This window comes from Tinamus guttatus, unplaced genomic scaffold, assembly GCF_059628265.1.
Source record: "Tinamus guttatus ecotype Peru unplaced genomic scaffold, ASM5962826v1 Tinamus_guttatus_pri_ptg000260l, whole genome shotgun sequence".
NCBI lineage: Eukaryota > Metazoa > Chordata > Aves > Tinamiformes > Tinamidae > Tinamus > Tinamus guttatus.
In genome coordinates this window covers 4,430,865-4,449,579 of record NW_028288794.1, presented here as the reverse complement: position 1 = coordinate 4,449,579, position 18,715 = coordinate 4,430,865, and the positions used below count along the sequence as shown (strand labels likewise).

Genomic DNA, 18,715 nt, shown 5'->3' with positions numbered 1-18,715 from the left:
GTCACTGCACTGCATCACAGAGGAACATGTCCCTTTGAAATTTCATCAGCTAGAAAATCAATGACTAGGGCTTCAGATTGCATAGAGAAATTTTACTGTTTTCTTTTTTCTTTTTTTTTCTTTTCTTTCCTTTTCTTTTTCTTCTGTATCCAAATGATAAAAATGTTATAAATTCTCTCTCAGATTCCACAAGTGAAAGGTTTAAGAGATTATGTGAGTAAATCATTCATCCCTCTTGAATATCCTGATGATAAAAGGGATCCCCTGGTGCAATATGAACTGTCAGGTTTGAATCTGAAACAGAGAATTTCTTTCAAGCTCCCTTTAGGGAATCTGCACATTTTACAGTGAATATTAGGATCACCTCTCTGGGCACAGAGAGGAAGCGAGAATGAGACCCTAAAGCCATAGAGAAGTTATCAGAAAGAGATAAACTGGTTTCCTTTTTTATTAAATTCCTCTATAACCAGCTTTATCACCTAGCAAGTCGCAAATTTCACAGTAGGTGACCCGTGCTTGCCCGCAGGCACCTCCTCCGCCACCTCCTTTTATTTATTTTTTATTTTTTGGCGCTATTAACCCCTGTCATCAGCATCGCCCCTTTGCACCCTTGTGCTGTGGCTCTCCCTGCCTGCAGACTTTGTGAATCAGGCGGTGTTTGCCCATGGAAATGGCCCAACAAAGATGCTGCTTTTAGCGGTTTTAAAACTGCAGCAGCCCCTCATGGTTTTTGTTGGCCTTCAGTTTGGGTTATAAACTACACTGGATTTAGGGGAAGCACCCCCAAAATAGGAACATTCTGGGCTGGAGCGATTGGATTTGGCAAGGTCTGCTCTATGACAGGGCGTTATTAGTTTAATTTCAGGCAATGTTTAGGAAAATTACACTAATCAAGAGGGCCTTTGTAAAATGAGTCCAAACATCTCCGTTTTTCTACTTAATAGAAAGAATGTCAGCCAAAAAAAAAAAAAGAGTTGTTTGCTGAAAGTAAATCCTAAAAGCTTGTCAGGACTGAGAGTCTCGTTTACTTTATTTAGAAACTGTTTCTTTGGGAGTTATGGCTGAGTTGCACTGTCCAAATAAGGTTCAGGGGAGTGAAAAACAGCTGTTTGCTTTATCGGCCGCGTTGCAGCATTTCTCTGCGGTGCCTCTCGGAGCTTGTGCGCACTTTGATTTCCTCACCCTAGTGCTCAGCAGTAACACTTGATTCAAGCTGGGGTAATTCTCACACTCACTCGCTTTTCGTCATTTATCGTTTCTGTAATTGTTGGTCCCTCTCTTTCTCCTGCAGCCCCCTATGCACCAGGGCTCTTTGGGAGCCTCCTGCGCTGGGCGCTGCCATTTAAGCGTGACGTATCAGGTCGTCAAGAAAAGGCCCCTGCAGTTGTGAAAGCAGGCGGTATTTTATCATCTCATCTAAGCTCTTTGCGTGCAAAGGAAAGGTAGTTTTCCAGGAAATTTGTTTTGCAGACCAGTTCTTGGCAAACCAGATGGTATCAGCGTGTTTATCTTCTCTATACGAGCTATGTGTGACAGTGAAGATACACACAGTCCTGGGAGTACATGCTCCTTTCTTCAACAGGACAGCGAGATTTAGTAGAGCCTTCGCTCATCTGCTTTTGGAAGAGTTTGAAAATCTATTGCATGTCATTAGTATCTCAGATTTCCAAGTGCCTTTGGAAAGGCTGCCCCAAGGCCTGTGGCGGGTGCTCTTGCAGGGAACTTGCCCCTGCAGATACCTGGTTCCTGTGCAGGGGTTGTGGTGGAGGGGCCAGAGGATATGAGGGAAGAGGAACTGCAGGGATGAGGAGAAGATGGATCCCTTGGTGCTCATCTCCCTGCCCACACCGCCCCGCGTTATCTTATCAGCGCCCTGAACCTGAAAACTGTTAGTCAGGGCCCCACTCCACTGCCAGGTGTCCTGGTTCTTCTCGTGTGTGCAAGAGGGGCTAAAAACTGGAGGGTCTAGAAATCAGATGCGAGTTACTTATGAAATAGCGGTGACAGCTTACCTAGGACTTTTCTGGACAGGAGTTTTGAACCCTGGCATCTAAAGTGGTAAAACGGGACTGTAAGGTAGTGCAGAAAAGGTTGTCCAAAGCAGCCTGAGGTGGCTCGTTCAGATAAAAGCCCTGCTGGAGCCTGGCCTGGGGTTGGCGGCTGTGAGGCCGGCAGATGGGGACGCATGTCCTGCCGCTCTTGCAGAGCAGGGGCTGCTGGCTGCTTTCTCCTCACTCCTTCCCTCCCTCCTTCCCGCGAGATGATGCTCCTGCTTAAGCTCCAGCTCTTTGCCTCCCTTGACCGCCCAGGAATAAGATCAGCTCTTTCTGTGTAGGGTTTTAATGTCTTTTTAGATGAGCAATTTTAAGTTATGGATTAAAGAAAAACTGTGCTGGCATAGGGCATGAATTTAGGCAGATTTTACTATACTTATAAGCAGCATTAAATCATTATTTGATATCCTCCCTTCTCACCAAATAAAAATATATGTGTCTGTCTTTACAAATATATTTTGTGTGCGAGTCACACAGTGATAACATTACATGCAGTATAAAGACAGTAATAAAGCTGGTTGTAATGGTTATATGTACTTTTTCATGACCAAAGCGTTTTGCAGTTGGAGATGCCAGAAACGCATGCAAAGCCGTGATATCTTCGTGGCGCAGCGTGAGCCCTCGAGGCGCAGGGCAGGGTGGCTCCTCGGCTGCGGGATGGTTGGAAGGTCCCTGCTGTGGCTCCACGGCCTGCGGCTCGTGTACATGCAAAGCCCTCTTCCACCTCAAGTTGTCTGAGGGCGCTCAGCGCTTGCGACACACAGATCTTAAAAGTGCAGGTTTTCAAACACCCCCTGACTTTTACAGAGTGCGCGCAGTGAGTATTAAACAAAGCTCCCATCGCTGCGCACGGGCTGCACCTCCTTCCCTGCTGCGTGGCGTGACTCCTAAAAACCTTGTTTTTAAAGGTCGTGCTGTTTATGTTGGGTAGTACATAACGCAGTTCCACTGTAAATCAGAAACGTGCTTTACAGCCGTGCTGTCGCAGCGGGCGAGGGGCAGCACGGACGGTGTCAGGAAGGCAGCGCGAGGCTGGTTATGGGCAGTCGTGGTGCTGCTGGCTGCAAGGGCAGACCTACACTGAGATCCTAGATAGCAAGCACAGAGGCTTGACACACGCAGGGATGTTGCTGCTCATGTAACGTGCTGCTGGAGTGCACAGGAATCTGTTATGGGGTGTGCAGATAACGCTGCAATTTCTATAAAACTCAGCTGTTTTCTCACTACTAAATATATCCTTTCCCTCTTGGTCCCTGTGCTAGATTGACCATTTGCCAGAATACTTGGGCATTATTACTGAGTTAGCAGAAGGTCATGTTAATACTTGTAGGACTGTTTTTTATTAAAAAGCTATCTTTTTGTTTAGTATATACAATTACCATAGCCCATAACATTTTAAGTATATAACTTGGAAAAAACGAAAGAAACATGTTACACGAATGTACAAATTAGAGAATTAAAACAATTCTTTTTTCTTAATTTCTGTGTTGGAAGAGATGGATGATAAATTACTTTTAATAGTGAACCAATGGAAAGAAACAAAATGTTGCGGGGATAAAATATTTTAGAGGTGGAAACTCCATGATATTTTGGTATTTAATTTCTTGGCCACCAAATCTTGAAGAATATTTTATAGGGCTGATTACTGAGAATGCTCCTGGTTATTTAGTGTATGTGAATATATGCAAGTGTTCTATTTTCCATTGCACAATGTGAAAATGTAGGATAAAATGTTTAAATGTGAGCAATCAGGAAAAAGCATATGAGTATGGACTATTCAGGTGAGCGTTAACAGGGGTATAAGGCAGCTAACGAAGTTCTCGCTCCTGCAGTCTGGGAGCATGGATTACGTGTTCCACCCGATGATCTCGTACATGAGTGCCCTCAAGTGCCTGGCTTCGTACGTAACTGTGTTTTTCCCGCTGTGCATCCTCTCCTCCTCAAGTGGCTGCTCTATGACAGCAGGGATATTTCTTCCATACAGTTCACAGTGCTCCAGGAACTGGATGCACCCTTGAGTAACACTGTCGCGTAGTGTTATCATGTGCTTCGCCATGTTCTCCAGCAAGGACAGGAAACACCTTTTGGCATAATACCATGTATCGGTGCCTAATTTTTTGTTGTATGGCTCTAGGCTTTTAATGACCCTTGAAATGCCAAAGTCGTAGTTCCCTTTTGCACAGTAAAGGGTACCGATGACTAGATTGACAATGCAGAGATGGTAGATCTTTTTATCCGGATCGTCGTAGGACAACTGCTCTTCCTCCTTCTCAATCTTCCTCATGAGTTCCTCGGCCTCCTCATTCTGGCTTGTCATGATGTAGGAAACGCAGAGGTTGGCTAACACGATCGCACTGACGTTCAGAATGTTATCATAGTGCTTTTTAACTATGGGCTCATAGAAGCCAATGGCTTCTTTGTACTTGTTTTCTTGCATGAAGAGCACGTGAGCCACGTTGAGCTTCCACACCTCGTGCTCGTTGCAGAACTCCACCGACTTGCGGAAGATCTTCTCTACCATCGTGTAGTTCTCCATGTCCCAGTAGATCTTTGCCTGGGCCATCAAGACAGGCACGTATTTCTCCAGAGTCTCATCGTACTCATTTACTGCCTTTTTTACGGCTTCATCGTCCCGGTTTTGCCTAGCTTCCTGCACCTGCTTTGTGAGTTTTCTTAGCTGCTCCGTCAGCGTCCCTGCTGACTCGTCCAGCTTGTGGAAAGCCTCTTCGGGAGCCGTTTGGCATGTTATGATGGCGTCAAGGAAGTTGTACAGATAGGGCGTGAGCAGCTTGTAGGTCAGATGGGCGTTCTCAGCCAGCACATCGGCCGCCAGGTCATAGTACTGGTGCTTGCAGTAGAGCAGCAGCAGGTTGCCGAATGTCTCTGGCGGGCAGGGGTTCTGCAGCAGGAGAAACTGCAGCTTCTCGAAGCCCTCGCTGGGCTGGCTGTCCATGTTCATGAGCGCCTGGTTGTGCAGCGTCACAGGGTCCAGCTCCTCCTCAGCGCGGGGCGGCATGTCGGTGAGCGCCTCCCGCGCCGCCTCCACGTTGTGCAGCTGGTACTCGATGGCTGCCTTGAGGTTGAAGGCCTCCACGAGGGCGGTGCGGTGCAGCAGCAGCGTGTTGCCCACGCTGCGCACGTCGATGCCTTCCGTGCCCATGCCCACGGCGAGCTCGGGGTGCTGGCGGATGCCGCGCTCGATGATGTCCGAGATGTGCTTGAGGGCGGGCGCGTACTGCTTGGCGGCGTAGCAGCACAGCGCCATGTTGTAGGAGAGCTCGGGGCAGTCGCCCAGCACCTGCATGGCGCCCGCGAACTTGCTGCACGCCTCCTCGTGCCGGCCCTGCCCGTAGAGCAGGCAGCCCAGGTTCACCTCGGCCTCGGGCAGCTCGCAGGGCGCCTCGGCAGCGCGCTCGCCCGCCGCGGCCCGCGCCTCCTCCACGAGGCTCTTGGCGGCGGCCAGCTCGCCCTGGGCGTAGCGCACGGCGGCCTGCAGGCGCAGCGCGCGGCCCTGGTAGGCCGGCACGTCGAGCAGCGGCGCGGCGGCGCGCAGCGCCTCGCCGTGCAGCCCGGCGCGCTGCAGCGCCTGCGCCCGGTACAGCCGGTACGCGTCGAGGCCCGGCTCGAGCGCCACCAGCTGCTCGTAGCACTCGGCCGCCGCCGCGAACTCCTGCAGCCGGTAGTAGCAGTAGCCCAGCAGCGAGAGGCCGCCCCGCGAGCGCCCGCTGCGCTGCAGCTCCGCGCTCAGCAGCGCCGCCGCCTCGCCCAGCCGCCCGCCGCGGATCAGGCCGTACGTGACCGCCGTGTACTCGCCGTCCGCCGCCATGGCCCCCGCCAGCGGCCCAACGGCCCCGGCAACGGCCGCCGCTTCCTCCCGGAAGTGTCCCCGCTGCCCCGGCAACGGCCGCCGCCGCCGGGAAATGGCGCCCGCGCGCGGCCCGGGCGGGGCGGGTCCCGGGCGGCGGGAAGCGGAGGGAGGCGCATCGGGGCGGCCGTTAGCGGGGTTTAGTGTTGTCATTTATGTGGGACCAAAAGAACAGAGTTGTTAATTTAAAAAAAAAAAAAAGCCAGATCAGCATTGTTTAATCTGCTAAACAAAAGAGTAGGGGCAAGAGCTTAAAGGCAGCAGGAACGAGGTGCAGTCCAGCGCTGTGCGTTCGGAAAGCCATGGGACTTGCCTTGGGTGGCATGCGTGCCTGTGCGGGGTGTTCCCTGCGCCGCTGTGGGATGCAGCGCCCGGCATGCTCGTAAAGCAGTAATGAAGTAGGAGGTAGTGCAAGAAAGAAATGAAAACGAGCTATATTTGGTGTGTAGCCCCATACTGTCATGTTCAAGTCATCCAAACCTTGAAGTCTTGTTTTTGCTCATTTTTAGCTTACATATAATTATTTTGTTCAAAAACATTTAGGTAACCTTATTAGTAAAATCTTTAGCTTCTTTGATTATGCCAATATAACGTTTTTGCCCAGGATACCGAAAACAATGGAAGTGTCTGTTAGGTTTTGTATAACCACAAACTAATCCTAATGTAAAATCTCACTCAATACATGAAATATCTAACTGTGACTAAAACCCTCTTCTTTTATGAGGGGAAAATAGGCATGCAGCCTGCAGCTGGAAGCACTGCCCTGGATGGGTTGGTCTAGTCAGGCACTGCTCGTTGCAGCCTCCAGAAACCACTTGGGAGCCCTGGCCCTGGCTCTGCCGGCAGCTGTCGGCGTGTCGCGACACGGCGGCTGGAGGCAGGAGCAGGCAGCGAGCGCGGTCCAGCCTTGGGAGGGCGGAGCGGGGGCAAAACAACGCGCTGCGCTCCTGCGGGGCCCAGCCTGCGGCACGGCGGGCCTTTCTGGGGCACGTCCCGGGCGTGGGTTACTGCTGCACGAGCTCCAAGCGCCTTCAGGGAGGATGTCAGCCCGTGAGGGCCTGCGGACGCTCCACGCGCTCACCACGGGAATTATAAATGTTTATTCAAGGCAAGATTTCACTAGCAGTGGAAGCAAATGAGCGAGGATGCTGCTGTTGCTCAGACAACGTTGGCACATTGGGCATCTGCAGAGAAGGACCAAGCAGGTCTCAGTTCGCACTGTCCTAGGTAACAGGGGACTTTCTGTCCTGTTCTCCAGGTGTCCTCTAATTCGTCCTCTCATGGTCTTATATTTCATACATGATTGCAGAAATAAGCAGGTATCAATGGATTTTGATCTCTGCTTATGCAGTGGCCAGGGAAATAAGCGAGAGAGAATCCAGGCTTAATTTATAAAGAAATCTCTCTCATGCAGCTCTCCCTTGGAATTGCCTCACAAAACTGACTGAAGTATTGAAAAGTGTTTTAGTATCAGAATAATGAAAAGCAGTACACTATACATCAAGCTTGTAAACACAAGGTAAAGATTGCTTCCCACAGCCTTAACTATGAGATACTTGAAACAGACATTTCCTTAGTGCACTGTGAGCTTCCACAAGGAACCTTGTTTGTCGCTTTCTAAGCTGAGTGTCGAGAAAATTTTAGTAGGTTCTAACATCTTTTCCCCCTAGATTGAGCTCTATCGCTCTTGGAGACGAAATTCAGTGCCCCGACATCCTGCTATGACTCGCTGATTTTGGCAGGGTTGCTTCATTTTGCCCAGGAGTGATTTGCTAAAGATCTAACCACGCGCTCTCGTTTTCTCCCTTGTGACACGGGAACAGGGCCATAGCGTTAGTCAGCACTTTCTGAATTCTGACCCCCAAAAAGAAAGATACCAAAAGACAGGAGAAATAGATGGAGGCAATTACCAACCGTCACTTGATTGATGGTTGACATTGTTAGGGCCTCAACTGGATGTCAGGCTGCAGCGAGGCCGAACTCCCAGCTCTGCCGGTGGGTGTTGCTATGGGCAACTGCGCACTGAAGCCAATAAAGAGGAGAGGAAATGAGGGGAAGCTCAACCTTGGGGAAGCTGCAGGGTATGCGCTATAAATTACGTTATGCTTAGCAGTATGCAATATCAAAATTCAGGAAGGCCCTGTGCACCTTCCAGCAGTACCGTGCCAGTCCATAGCATGTGTTTCTCCCATAAAGAACATACTGTGTGCTTTATAGGGCTAGCTGCTGCTTCCCCTGCATCTGTCTTAATGCAGGCAAGAAAGTAATAGAAGAAACATTTCCATTTGGCGCGTGTATTCAGTGCTGTGCAGTCTCAGTTTCTGCTCCTTGCCTGCTGCTCGCTAACAGAGAAATGATGCAGCTCGGTTGTGTACGGACAGATTGCCTTACAGCGCCGCTGCAGCTTCCAGCTATGCATGTGGCCAGTAGCACAGAGGACTTTTTTGTCTTTTTCTTCTGCATATTTGTTTTTATCAGACTCTCCGGCGGCTGTAGTCAGCTTTTCATAGGGGCTCACAACTCGTTTTCCTTAGATGCGTAAATTGAAGATCTCTTTTTAGCATCTGGTCTCTCAGGGCAGGTTCCAATTTCCGTTACGTTGGTGCCAGGTCAAGGCAGTTCCACTGAAGCAAATGGAGTCTGGCAGAGGTGTAAAACCAAGAGCTGAACCCAGCTCTTACTTCTTGTGCAACTTTTACCTGCAGCCAGGCAATCTTAGATTTAAAATCACATTTTTCATAGAATACAAACGCTTTCTTTTCCCCCTGCTACAAATGGGAACTCCTAAGTGTTGCAACACGAATCCTCTCGCATCTGGTCAGCCCGTAGATCTTGCTGCGCTGGTGATCTCTGTGCAAATGGAGAGCCCAAGCTGCACACAGGCTGGTGTCACTGCGCACAACCAGACCCGCTCGGTTTTGAGAGCCACCGCGTCTGGCTGCGCTGCTCCGGCACCCGCACCCCCGGCACGTACGTGTGGGCCGTGGCTAGCACCTCTGCGGGCTCTGGTGCCATCTCTGAGGTTGTCCTGAAAGAACAGCAAGAGGAGCAGGAGGTCGTCGCTCCCGTGTGGTGTGTTCTTTACTGCTCCAAAATGTGCATTTCAATTGGGAGTCTTACCAGAAAGGCCTATCCACAGAAATGTAATGTAAACCTGAAGCACAGGGCAACAGATCGCATTTTTTATTTTTATTTTTTATTTTATTTTCATTAAAGTTCATTAATCTTTTCCTCTGGGGCTCCTATAACTTAAAAAAAAAAAAAAAAAAAAAAAAAAAAAAGGAATGCATTAAAGGAGTATATGTAAAATACCCCTAACCCCCAACCAAAAAAAAAAAAATTACCATGCAATATTTTGCCTTTATACAGACTTCCCCTTGCAGGGGGAAATGTACTGCATTGTTAATATGAATTTCTCAGGAAAGCAGGGAGAAGTTGGTATTTTTAAAGATAATAAAGTTTGTTTTTAAATGTAGCAAAGGTAGGCAATTCTAAAGGCCCTGATCAATCACTAAGAAGCTTTGTTGTAAAAAAATACGTCTTTAGAATACAAAGCAGCTGCTGAGAACATTCAGGCATAAAAGGGGAAGGAAGAGTGAGAGAGGGACATCACAAAAGCGGGCATAATTGATTCATAACATGTACTAAAGAGATGCAAAACAACCAGGTAATTACACACTGCGCTCTGCTCCTGCAGCTCTTGCATATGAATCGAGCAACCTGCATCCCAGTTCTGCTCTGTATTATTAATTTTAGTAAGTTCTTATACCCAGGCTGTTGGTGGCTTTTGTGTGGTGTTTACAGCGGCGGCTCAGACGTGGCGGAGCTGAGCGAGCGCTCGCTGGGCTGCAGAGTCCTGTCCTCCGCGTCGCTCCGCGCCGCAGCCCGCTAAGCCTCCAAGTGAAGCAACTGCCGCTATCGAGATCATATCCAACTAATTAAGCATGTCTGTGAAAGCAGGTTTTTAAATGGTGAGCCTAAGCGTGCGCAAGCCTTTCAGACACCTCTTGTCGTAAACCAACGCTGACGTTCCAGCCTTAATTTATGTCTTCCAGAGACATGGTAAAGCTAGCGGAGAAGGAGGACGAGGGTGCTGCCTGGGAAGAAGGTCCGTTCTGGTGCAGCTCCTTCCATTTAGCTCTGTTCACTGCCACAGAGTCCAGCATGGGCTTCAGTTTCACATTCAGCTTCACCAGGCACTGGAAAAAAGATTTAACAAGACGGGAAATATGGACAACGTTCCCATGTTTTCTGATTCACAGTCTAGAGGGTGAGCGGGCAAAGGGGGTCTAATCTGCAGGGCGCAATGTGCCCCATTCCTACATTAGAGAGAGTCGGGCACCTCCTCGAAGGAACACCCAGATGTGAGGGTAACAGCAGTTCCCCCCAGAGCAGTCATGCAACATGCTCAGTTTCAGGACAGAGGCAGTTCCCACTGTGTGACTTCTTCATTGGTAAGAAGTGGTGTCACCTCAAAGTTGGGTTTCTTGCTTTCTCTGACAGTGTGGGATGTGTGTATTCGCCATTACAAAAAAGTTGGTGCCGGCAAAAGAAAAGAGAGAGAAAAAAAAAAGGAGTGATGGAGGACACAACAGAAGTTGCTCTGAAAGTGCAGAAAACTGGAAGGAAATGAGAAGGGAAGGGCCTGCATCTTTGCAGTTGGTCTTTTTTATATTTTGCTTTAAATAGCAGGGTTAACAGCAACCACTTTAAATGGCCCCAGAAGCCCAGACTCCACTAAAGAACTGCTTTTTTTATAGCTACCCTGCAAACCATGGGAGCTTGGCTAGCTAGTGAAGTACATCTTGGTAGATTTTTAATTGAGCTATTATATGGTAATTAAGGGTTAATGGCCTGATTTTAAGATGTGCTGAAAACTTGCAGTTTCAGTTGACTTCAGTAGGAAATATGAAATGCTCAGCACTTCCAAAAATCATGCCATAACTACCCTATTTGTGTAGAACTTGAAGCAAATCCACTTCAAATTATTCCCTTGGAGTAGGGATGCCAGCATCCATCCACCAACAGCTAACGCTAGAGCTCATGGAAGAGCTTGCAAGATGTTTTCTTCAAATATTTTTTTCCAGTATACTTCCACTTTTGAAGTATTTTCTCTGTGTTTGAAAATCATGGCATTTTGAACCTCTCTAGGCTTGTTGAATGGATTCAGGAAGCATCTGCACAGTTCTACTTTTGTTTCATGTTAACCATGGTTATCTTATGAGCTGCATACACATTTTTAAATCCAGGAGTAAATATATATGTTTCCTGTAGAAGTATTATGAGTATTACAGAGTCTAATAACCCATGTGTTAACAGAGGTTACCAATTAAGTAACAAGTTTACTTTATTTACTCTTCATAGTTAACTAATACCATTAAATGCAGCTAAAACAAATAAAAAGGAGTATTTAAGAAAGAATAAACCGTTTCTTTGATATTCAGTTTTACTGCAGCACAAGTGATTAATTCTGTTGAATGCTTACAAAATATATAGAGTAATTTTAGGAAACTTTATCTTGTTGCACATTAATTTCGACAAGGGTTACTTGACAGTGCAGATTTTGCACTTGGTCTATTAAATGTCTTTATTCAGACATTGATTTGATGTTTAAACTACTGCTTACGTATTTAGTATCTTTTCGCTTTGGGACTCCTTTGTTCTGATCTGGTCTTTTAATTAAACCCACTACTATAATTCCTATGGAAATTAGCTTTTATTTTATTTTATTCCAGCTACCAAAGCATTTCACTAGGACTTTTCCAATAGAAAGTACACTGATTGGATTTTATTTCTACTGGAGATGTAATTAGAAACTCATTTGATTACTATATTTCTGGCTATTTTAATTATTAAACTCCTGCAATCAATTCCTTTTATGAAGCTTCTGGGAAATGATCTCCAGCGCCACAAATTTCTCTCCCTTCTGGCAGGTTCTCCAGCATTTACTGAATTACCAAAGTACTTGTGGCACCCGTTCCTGATCCGGATTAAACCAAGTCCCTGCTGGCGCTGCCGCGTTCGCCGTGCGCCGCCCGGGCTGCTTTGCGAGCGGATCATCCGGGTCGGTACCTGGGCGCTCTCGCCCTGTTCATCACCCCTTTCAGTGGGAAAGGGACTGGTCCTAAGCAGCCCCGGGCGGCAGCGGGGAGAGGGACTCTGATAGCAAACCCTTTGGGAGGGGCGGGTGGCACCCCCTTCCCCACAAACATGGGGGTTCGCGTTTTGTTTCGAGGTTCTCATCCAAATATCGACCGCTTCTGACCTTGCCTAACTTGCGGGCTTTGACAAGATTACAGCTCATGGAAGTATGGTTGCGGGTCTGATATTTGTAAAGTGAGTTTATGGAACAAGACCATATAAATTCAGTTTTATTACTGAGCACATATCAAAAAGTTATAGGTCGCAGTGTTCACTCTTCTTTGGAACCCAGTGGTTTCTAATGAATCACTTTTATTATATAGGCAGTTTCTGAGTTGAAAGGGAAGACTAGTGACCGCGAAGCTGCAGGGATGAATTGAGACCTGGCATGAGTGCATGAAGCATTGCTGAAGTCAGGGGAGTCGTGACCAGGCAGGGCAGAGCTGAATTGGATGCCCGCGTTTTGCTGAAGCGGCTTTCGTGGGAGAACGCACGGGCCAGGGGCGAGCCATCTATTTGCGAGTCCTTGAACTTCACATGAGTTCAGGTACGCTGGAACCTATACTGTAGTCATCCATGGACTCGATCTTCATAATGAAAAATGTCTTGAAAACCCCAAACATACATACCCTTATGCCCATGGACTAAAACCAGTAAGATCACTAAACTTTGCCCTTCAGTAGGTCCTCTGCAGAAGATAAGGGGGTTAACTTCCATGAGCCCATGGCTGTTTGTGTATGTGAAGACTGTTTTAGGGCCCTATTTAATTACTATTTTCCTGAAGAAATAACTGTATTTGGGAGGAAGCTGGAGTCACAGCAACAAGCAGCAGCAGCAAGTCTCCTTGCACTCGATGCAGACCTTGTTATTTTTCTAGGAGTCTAGGTAGTTGAGTGTACGACACATCAGTGCATTGCTTTTGCATTGCAGCCACAGCAATTTTTCTGGTGCCTAAAGAAATAACTAGATGAAATAATTAATAGCATTGACTTCCCTCATAGAAAAGATGAGTTTCTGCTAGTGTGTCTTTCATAGAAATTGTTAGCAGTGCAGAAGGGAGCCAGTTGTGACTGGCAATGGATGCACAAGTGGTCAGCTCTTGGTATGAGTTAGTGTCATGTTTCTTTCTGGCCATGATATACTAGCAAGAATAATGTTGTATTCCTTTGTAAATAACACGTAACATGGATGGATGAGTCAAGTTTCCCAACTGGTAAAATGTGCCCTATACTTCAGGGAAGAAAATACATGCTGAGGTCCTGGTAAGAAACTGTGCCCTGCCTGTCATCAAGTGCCAGGGGAAAGGAGGATTGGGCACCTGCTCACGTAGCTCAGCTGCTGTGTTGCTGTAGTCGCCAGACAATTTCCCTCTCAGCCCACTGGAATTGCACAGAACAGAGGGTTTGTACACAACAGCTACCGGATCATGAGCAATGTCTTATTTGGCTCTGCTGTGGTTTGATTCTGTATTTAAGGCTTGTGCAAAAGACAGAACATTTCTACCCCTTTTCCTTTCAACTCTTTAACCGAGGAGCCGATCGATGTCTTCTGCCTTGCTATTAAATGGATTTTGAAAAACTCTTCAAACCCTATGAGTTTTATATCCTTATTTAGTTCTTTGTATCTGCCCTCAGCTGGGAATTCTGCAGGCAACTGTGATTCTGTTGTGTTAAACACTTACTTGAAGTGTTTCATCCATCATCATTTCTAGGCCTTTTCTGATGCAATGTAGTTTGTGCTTTGTCTTTCTTGAAAACTGAATGCCTGTTAAATTATCCATTTATCTTCTTTGAGATTTGCTGTACGATTTGAGTTGCCTCTATTGGCTGTCTCTTTTACCTTATCTGCCAACTTTTCAATCTACTTCCTCAGCTCTTTATATGCATTTCCATACATGACTGCATGTCTTCTGCAATACATGTGCAGATAATTCTATGTAAACTAGCAGCAGAAATTGCAGTATTAGTATTAGTTAGTCACTTTTTCTCACAGATTATGGTGAAAGTCTTTGATGAAGCCTAGCTATTGACTGAAGTCACTAGCAAATGTTGCTTCTTCCCGCCTTCCCCCCCGCAATATTTTCCAAAATGTTTTGGGCTGATGACAGTATTTTCAGTTGAGAACTGTGTGGGTTTCCTTTTTGACATTAGATGAACTAATTGATAACTTTAAGAAGTACTCTCATTTGAAGAGTTAAATGCTTCTGCTGACTTTTCCTCTGAGCAGTTTATGCAACCATGTAAATTCCTCTAATTGTCAATAGTCATGCAGTGTCCCATGACTAATCTCACCAAATTACAAAAATCTGAACAAAACCAATAACCTTCTGTTAATTCCAAATGTAAAAAGCCCTCACTGATCTTCGGAAACAAACAAACAAACAAAGAGGACCAGGATCTCCCTGCGATCTGTATAGACTCAAACATCCTTGCTCCAAAACCATCTAAATTATCTGTATTACAGTGTGAAATAGTGATTAACTTAGAGGGGAAGGGCACATAGAAGCATTCCATTTTCCTTTCCTAGTATTCCTTTTCTTCACCTCTCCCAATAATGCAGAAGTAGCAGAAATGAACTAACAGTGCAAGGTAATAAAAAGCTGCTGTTGTCTACTCCATTCCTGGGGCCTGGAAAATTCTCATAGTATCTGCATTTTTCCAAAGTTGGAGAAAATTAATTCTAGGTTGATTTGTTTAAGTTCATCATTAGTAGAAAGCTGACGAGGGAGCAGAAGTGCTGAACCCAGCTGGGTTCCTGCCTCACGGCTGCCGAGATCCTTTTGCCGTGCTCCAATCCCCCATCCCAGGGCCATACATGATCCTTGGCTACCAGCTCCCCCAGGCCAGTCATTTGGCATAACTAACCCGAGGAAGGTTCTTCTGCAGCAAATTTCTTACAGCCCCAGCAGAATGCGCTGCACCTGCTCCTCCTTGGAAAGCAGGGGCTAAACTTTCTCTAGGGATTTCAACAGAAAGTGAAACTAATTTAATTGCCGATTTCTGTACAGCTGGAGCGCATCACTACCTGCCTTCCAGATCCTTGCCTGCCAAGCATCCCCGGGAAGCACAGGAGTGAGTGCTGCCAAGATTCTGCATCTTTATGGTATCCTTTGATCTTGTGAAAGTTCTCCTCATCTTCCCTCAGCAAGCTATAAAGTTGATGCCAATGGGATTGCATAGACCGGATCAAATTGCTTCCCGTGAGCAGGTTTTCTTATAGCTTAGTCTTGTTTTTTGTTTTTTTCTTGTTTGTGTTAAAACAGTTTTTAACAGCTTGTAAATGCATTTTAGTGACTATCTGTAAATATCTGCCATTTCAAAAATGTTTATGCAGATTCCCTGTTAAGTCATTTTATAAGTTTTTTGTTGCAACTATAGAGGACAGAAACATTTGAACAAAAATGTCATTGTTTTGGTTACATCCAGCCACTTTTGCCAGAGGAAGGTCTAAGGTATCCCATACAGTTCGTTCTGGACAGGAGCACGCTCCCAGAGCAGTGACCTGAATGTCTTGCACAGTTCTTCCTTAGCCAGCACTGTTACTGAGGGAATGCAGGGAGAGGCAGAAGTACCTGGAGGGGCTGTACTGCAGCATGACACCGTAAACGTGGTTCTTAAAGGAGGGCTTTTCCCTCTCTGCAAAGGAATATCAAAGGATGATCTCCTGCCTTTCAAAGTGTAACTGGTATTGAAGCTTTTGGCGCAAACCGCTGTGTGCCTGTACACAGCTGTGCTTCAAAGCACCTTTTGCAGAGGGAGGAGGGGAGCAGGGAGCGTAGCCGCGGCTGCCGCCCCTTTCCCTGCGCTTTGCGGAGGCTCCGGTGCCGCCCTGTCCCCGCAGGGCCCAGCGGCGCCTCTGCAGCCGCGCTGCTACGGGGCATTGCTCCACAGATGAATGTCATTACGAGGCTACACATTATCCTCTGCAGGAAGACAGGCATATAAGGGCACTTGGAGCTGGGGACCAAGGAACCGTATTTCCTTCTGAGCATGTCGAGCAATGCGATAAAGAAGCACTTTTACTGTCTTGCCACAGTAAGTCTAGAAAATGTCAAGTACTTGCTGGAGTAAACATAAATGTTTCTGTTCTTCCCAAATTCCTCCTAGACTCTTGGATGGAATGATGCAAATTCCCTCTGTATGTTCTATTATATGTCTGAAGCTCTTCATACTCAAGAAAATCTTGAATAGCACTGAAACTAGCATTAAAATGGAGCAGCTCAATGAAGCACCAAGGTAGAGGTGAGCAGGGCAATCTCAGGCGTATGTAAGTCGTGAGCTTCTTTATCTCCCCCGAAGACATCTCCCTTAAATCTGAATAGCTGCTGTCGTCCTCGCTGACTACCTGACTGTGTATTTATGTGGGCAGAGCAGAGTGCACGGCCTCTGGCCCCGCTATTCAGGGCGCTCCTGTCTCTGCCTCACAATGCTCTGAACAGAGCCCGGCTCCTTTTTCCCCCCTTTTGTTTGACGGGAGTCGCTGATGCTTTGATGTTGTTTGTGAGAAAACTGATGATAAAAAGCTCTGCGCTTTCCCAATCTGTCTGTGCCCCACAGAGAAACCTCGTTGGAGCAGGGAGGGGGGTGGATCTGTGCCTGAGGCTCTCAGGTACCGCGGGGGCCGCAGAGCCCAGGACAGGGCTCTGATACTGTTAACACTCTTAGTCTCTCTTCACTGCAGCTCCAGAAAAATGGTTTGTCCTTATGGTCCAAATACTGCATTTGTGTTGCACAAACATGTACGTCCTGTAGGTGCAGGCGCCTTTATCTGTGTGGTGAACGTGGCTTCAGTGCAGCCAGTGCTTTATTGTCAGTGGGCTGTTCTAGACTTCCTGCTTTCCTGCATGTGTTCCACCTTTATAGACTGCTCTAGCCCCCCAAAAAAGGGGTGATAATTTCATACTGAAGCAGCAGTAATAGATTTGAAAGGCGCTACAGTTCCAAAAAATATACTTTTTCATATAAATGATTATTCTAATAAGCTTGTTTCTTATCTCTGCTGATGAACACTTTCCTTGCTGTCATTTCTGAATGAAGAGCAAATGCTATGCAGTAAAGCATAACTAAAGTCCCTAACTAAAATTAGAGCTTCAGAGTAAATGGATGGCTGTTCTGCTACCCAGGGCAAAACGCCACTGCCACATAAAAATACTCCGATCAGCGATCGCTACAGTAACAAAGTAAATTCAATAAAATTATAATGTCCCAAGTGTAATAAAAAGCAATGAACAAAAAATTGGAAAGCTTTTATCTTCACAATCCTTTAATACAAATGTGAAGGAAACAGATTTGATTACCAGGGTATTTTGCAACTGGAGGTGCCTTTGTTCCCACATGGCAGGGGCAGGTCAGGGGGCAGAGCCACTACTGGTGACAAGAGGGGAGTGAGGCCTAGAGTGCCCCTTCCCTAGCAAACACACAGCAGTGTGGGAGTAGGGCACGGGATAGGGGAGATTCAGGTAGGGGGGTGTGTGATGTTCTCAGCTCTCATTATGCATCTATATTCAGTGTCAAACTCTGTGTTAGCTCATGTAGAATATTATCTCTTCGACCTTCTTCAGGGTTGGACTGTCTCTGTCTCCAATGCACAATAAAACAGGATTCCTCATGGAAAATGCACAAATCTTGAGGATTTGATAGTCGCTTGTAAACCTTCTCACACAAAAGGAGAGTCCTATATATCTTTGTGTGTGTAGAGGCCTATATATATCTCCCTGATAAAAGAGACTGTTGGGGCAAAAAGTCCTTGTCATTAGCTACCTCGAGGAAAGGCGGAGAGGGGACCAGACCTCTACCAGGAGGTAGAGCCGAAGCTCCCTAGATGTCTGATCCGAGCCTAATGCTACACAGTAGACAGAAAAATGAGGCAAGGAAGGCCACATGTGTATGTGAGGCACTAAAAATCTGGATCTGCATTTCTTTTGTGCAGGAATAATGGTGTAGGAAGCTCTGCAGAGGCCCTGTACCGAGCGCTGCGGCTCTTGCGCGTTCCTCGTGAGCCGAGCTGGGACGCAGGGTGCCCACAAACACCCTGAGCTGGTGCATGAGGCTGGGGCTGGTGGCCCTGGGGTGCTGCCTCGAGGTCAGCAGTCTCCAAGGTGCCCTCGGTGCGCAGAAAGCTGCAGGTGCCGGGAAGGGCTCGGGCTCGCTGCAGGGGGCAGCGGGCCGCAGCGGCGGCGCTCCCTGCGCTTACACGCGCTCCCGGTCCACTTTCCGTGGACGCGAGTTGCGCAGTCCCATCGCAGAACCGTACGTGCCGGGAGGCACACGGAGGCGCTCGCATTGCAGCTCCCCTGGCTAGGCAGAACTTCCGACTGTCACGGGAGCCCCGGACGCCCCGACCAGGGGACGCCGCTGCTGTGCGGGGTCACGCAGGGTGGCGCAGCGCGAGGTCCCCCGCCAAGCACAAGCGGCTGCCACCCGGAGTCAGCACTGCTGAGCCCTCCTTTAGCAATAACTATATGCAAAAGCCTGGATTTTGTTTTCTGGAGTTTAATGTTGCAGTTTTGATAGTAAAACATGTGTCAAATGTTTATGTCAAACATACGGTTTTTATAAGCACGATGCTATTGAGCTGTATAAGCACCGCTAAGATTTTACCCGTGTCAGCTGCCACTCTGCCTCTCTATATTGGATTTGTAATGATGTAACCCATT

At 47.3% G+C, this 18,715-nt stretch overlaps 2 protein-coding genes across 2 annotated transcripts in view; both read right to left on the bottom strand.

Moving 5' to 3' along the window:
- Positions 1–3,574: 3,574 nt before the first annotated feature.
- On the bottom strand, positions 3,575–5,895 carry IFT70B (intraflagellar transport 70B). Its single transcript, XM_010228816.2, has one exon. The coding sequence runs from the start codon at positions 5,878–5,880 to the stop codon at positions 3,901–3,903; it is 1,980 nt and encodes a 659-aa protein (XP_010227118.2). The 5' UTR covers positions 5,881–5,895; the 3' UTR covers positions 3,575–3,900.
- Positions 5,896–9,840: 3,945 nt separating this feature from the next.
- Positions 9,841–18,715, bottom strand: part of PDE11A (phosphodiesterase 11A) — a 108,442-nt gene continuing 99,567 nt past the window's right edge. Inside the window, exon 20 of the mRNA XM_088527055.1 lies at positions 9,841–10,118. Within this exon, the coding sequence (XP_088383181.1) occupies positions 9,957–10,118 (162 nt within the window). The 3' untranslated portion in view covers positions 9,841–9,956. The remainder of the gene's footprint in view (positions 10,119–18,715) is intronic.

Bases quoted from the DNA above. Each gene is read 5' to 3' on its own strand.
- IFT70B (XM_010228816.2), bottom strand. From the start codon at position 5,880: ATGGCGGCGGACGGCGAGTACACGGCGGTCACGTACGGCCTGATCCGC.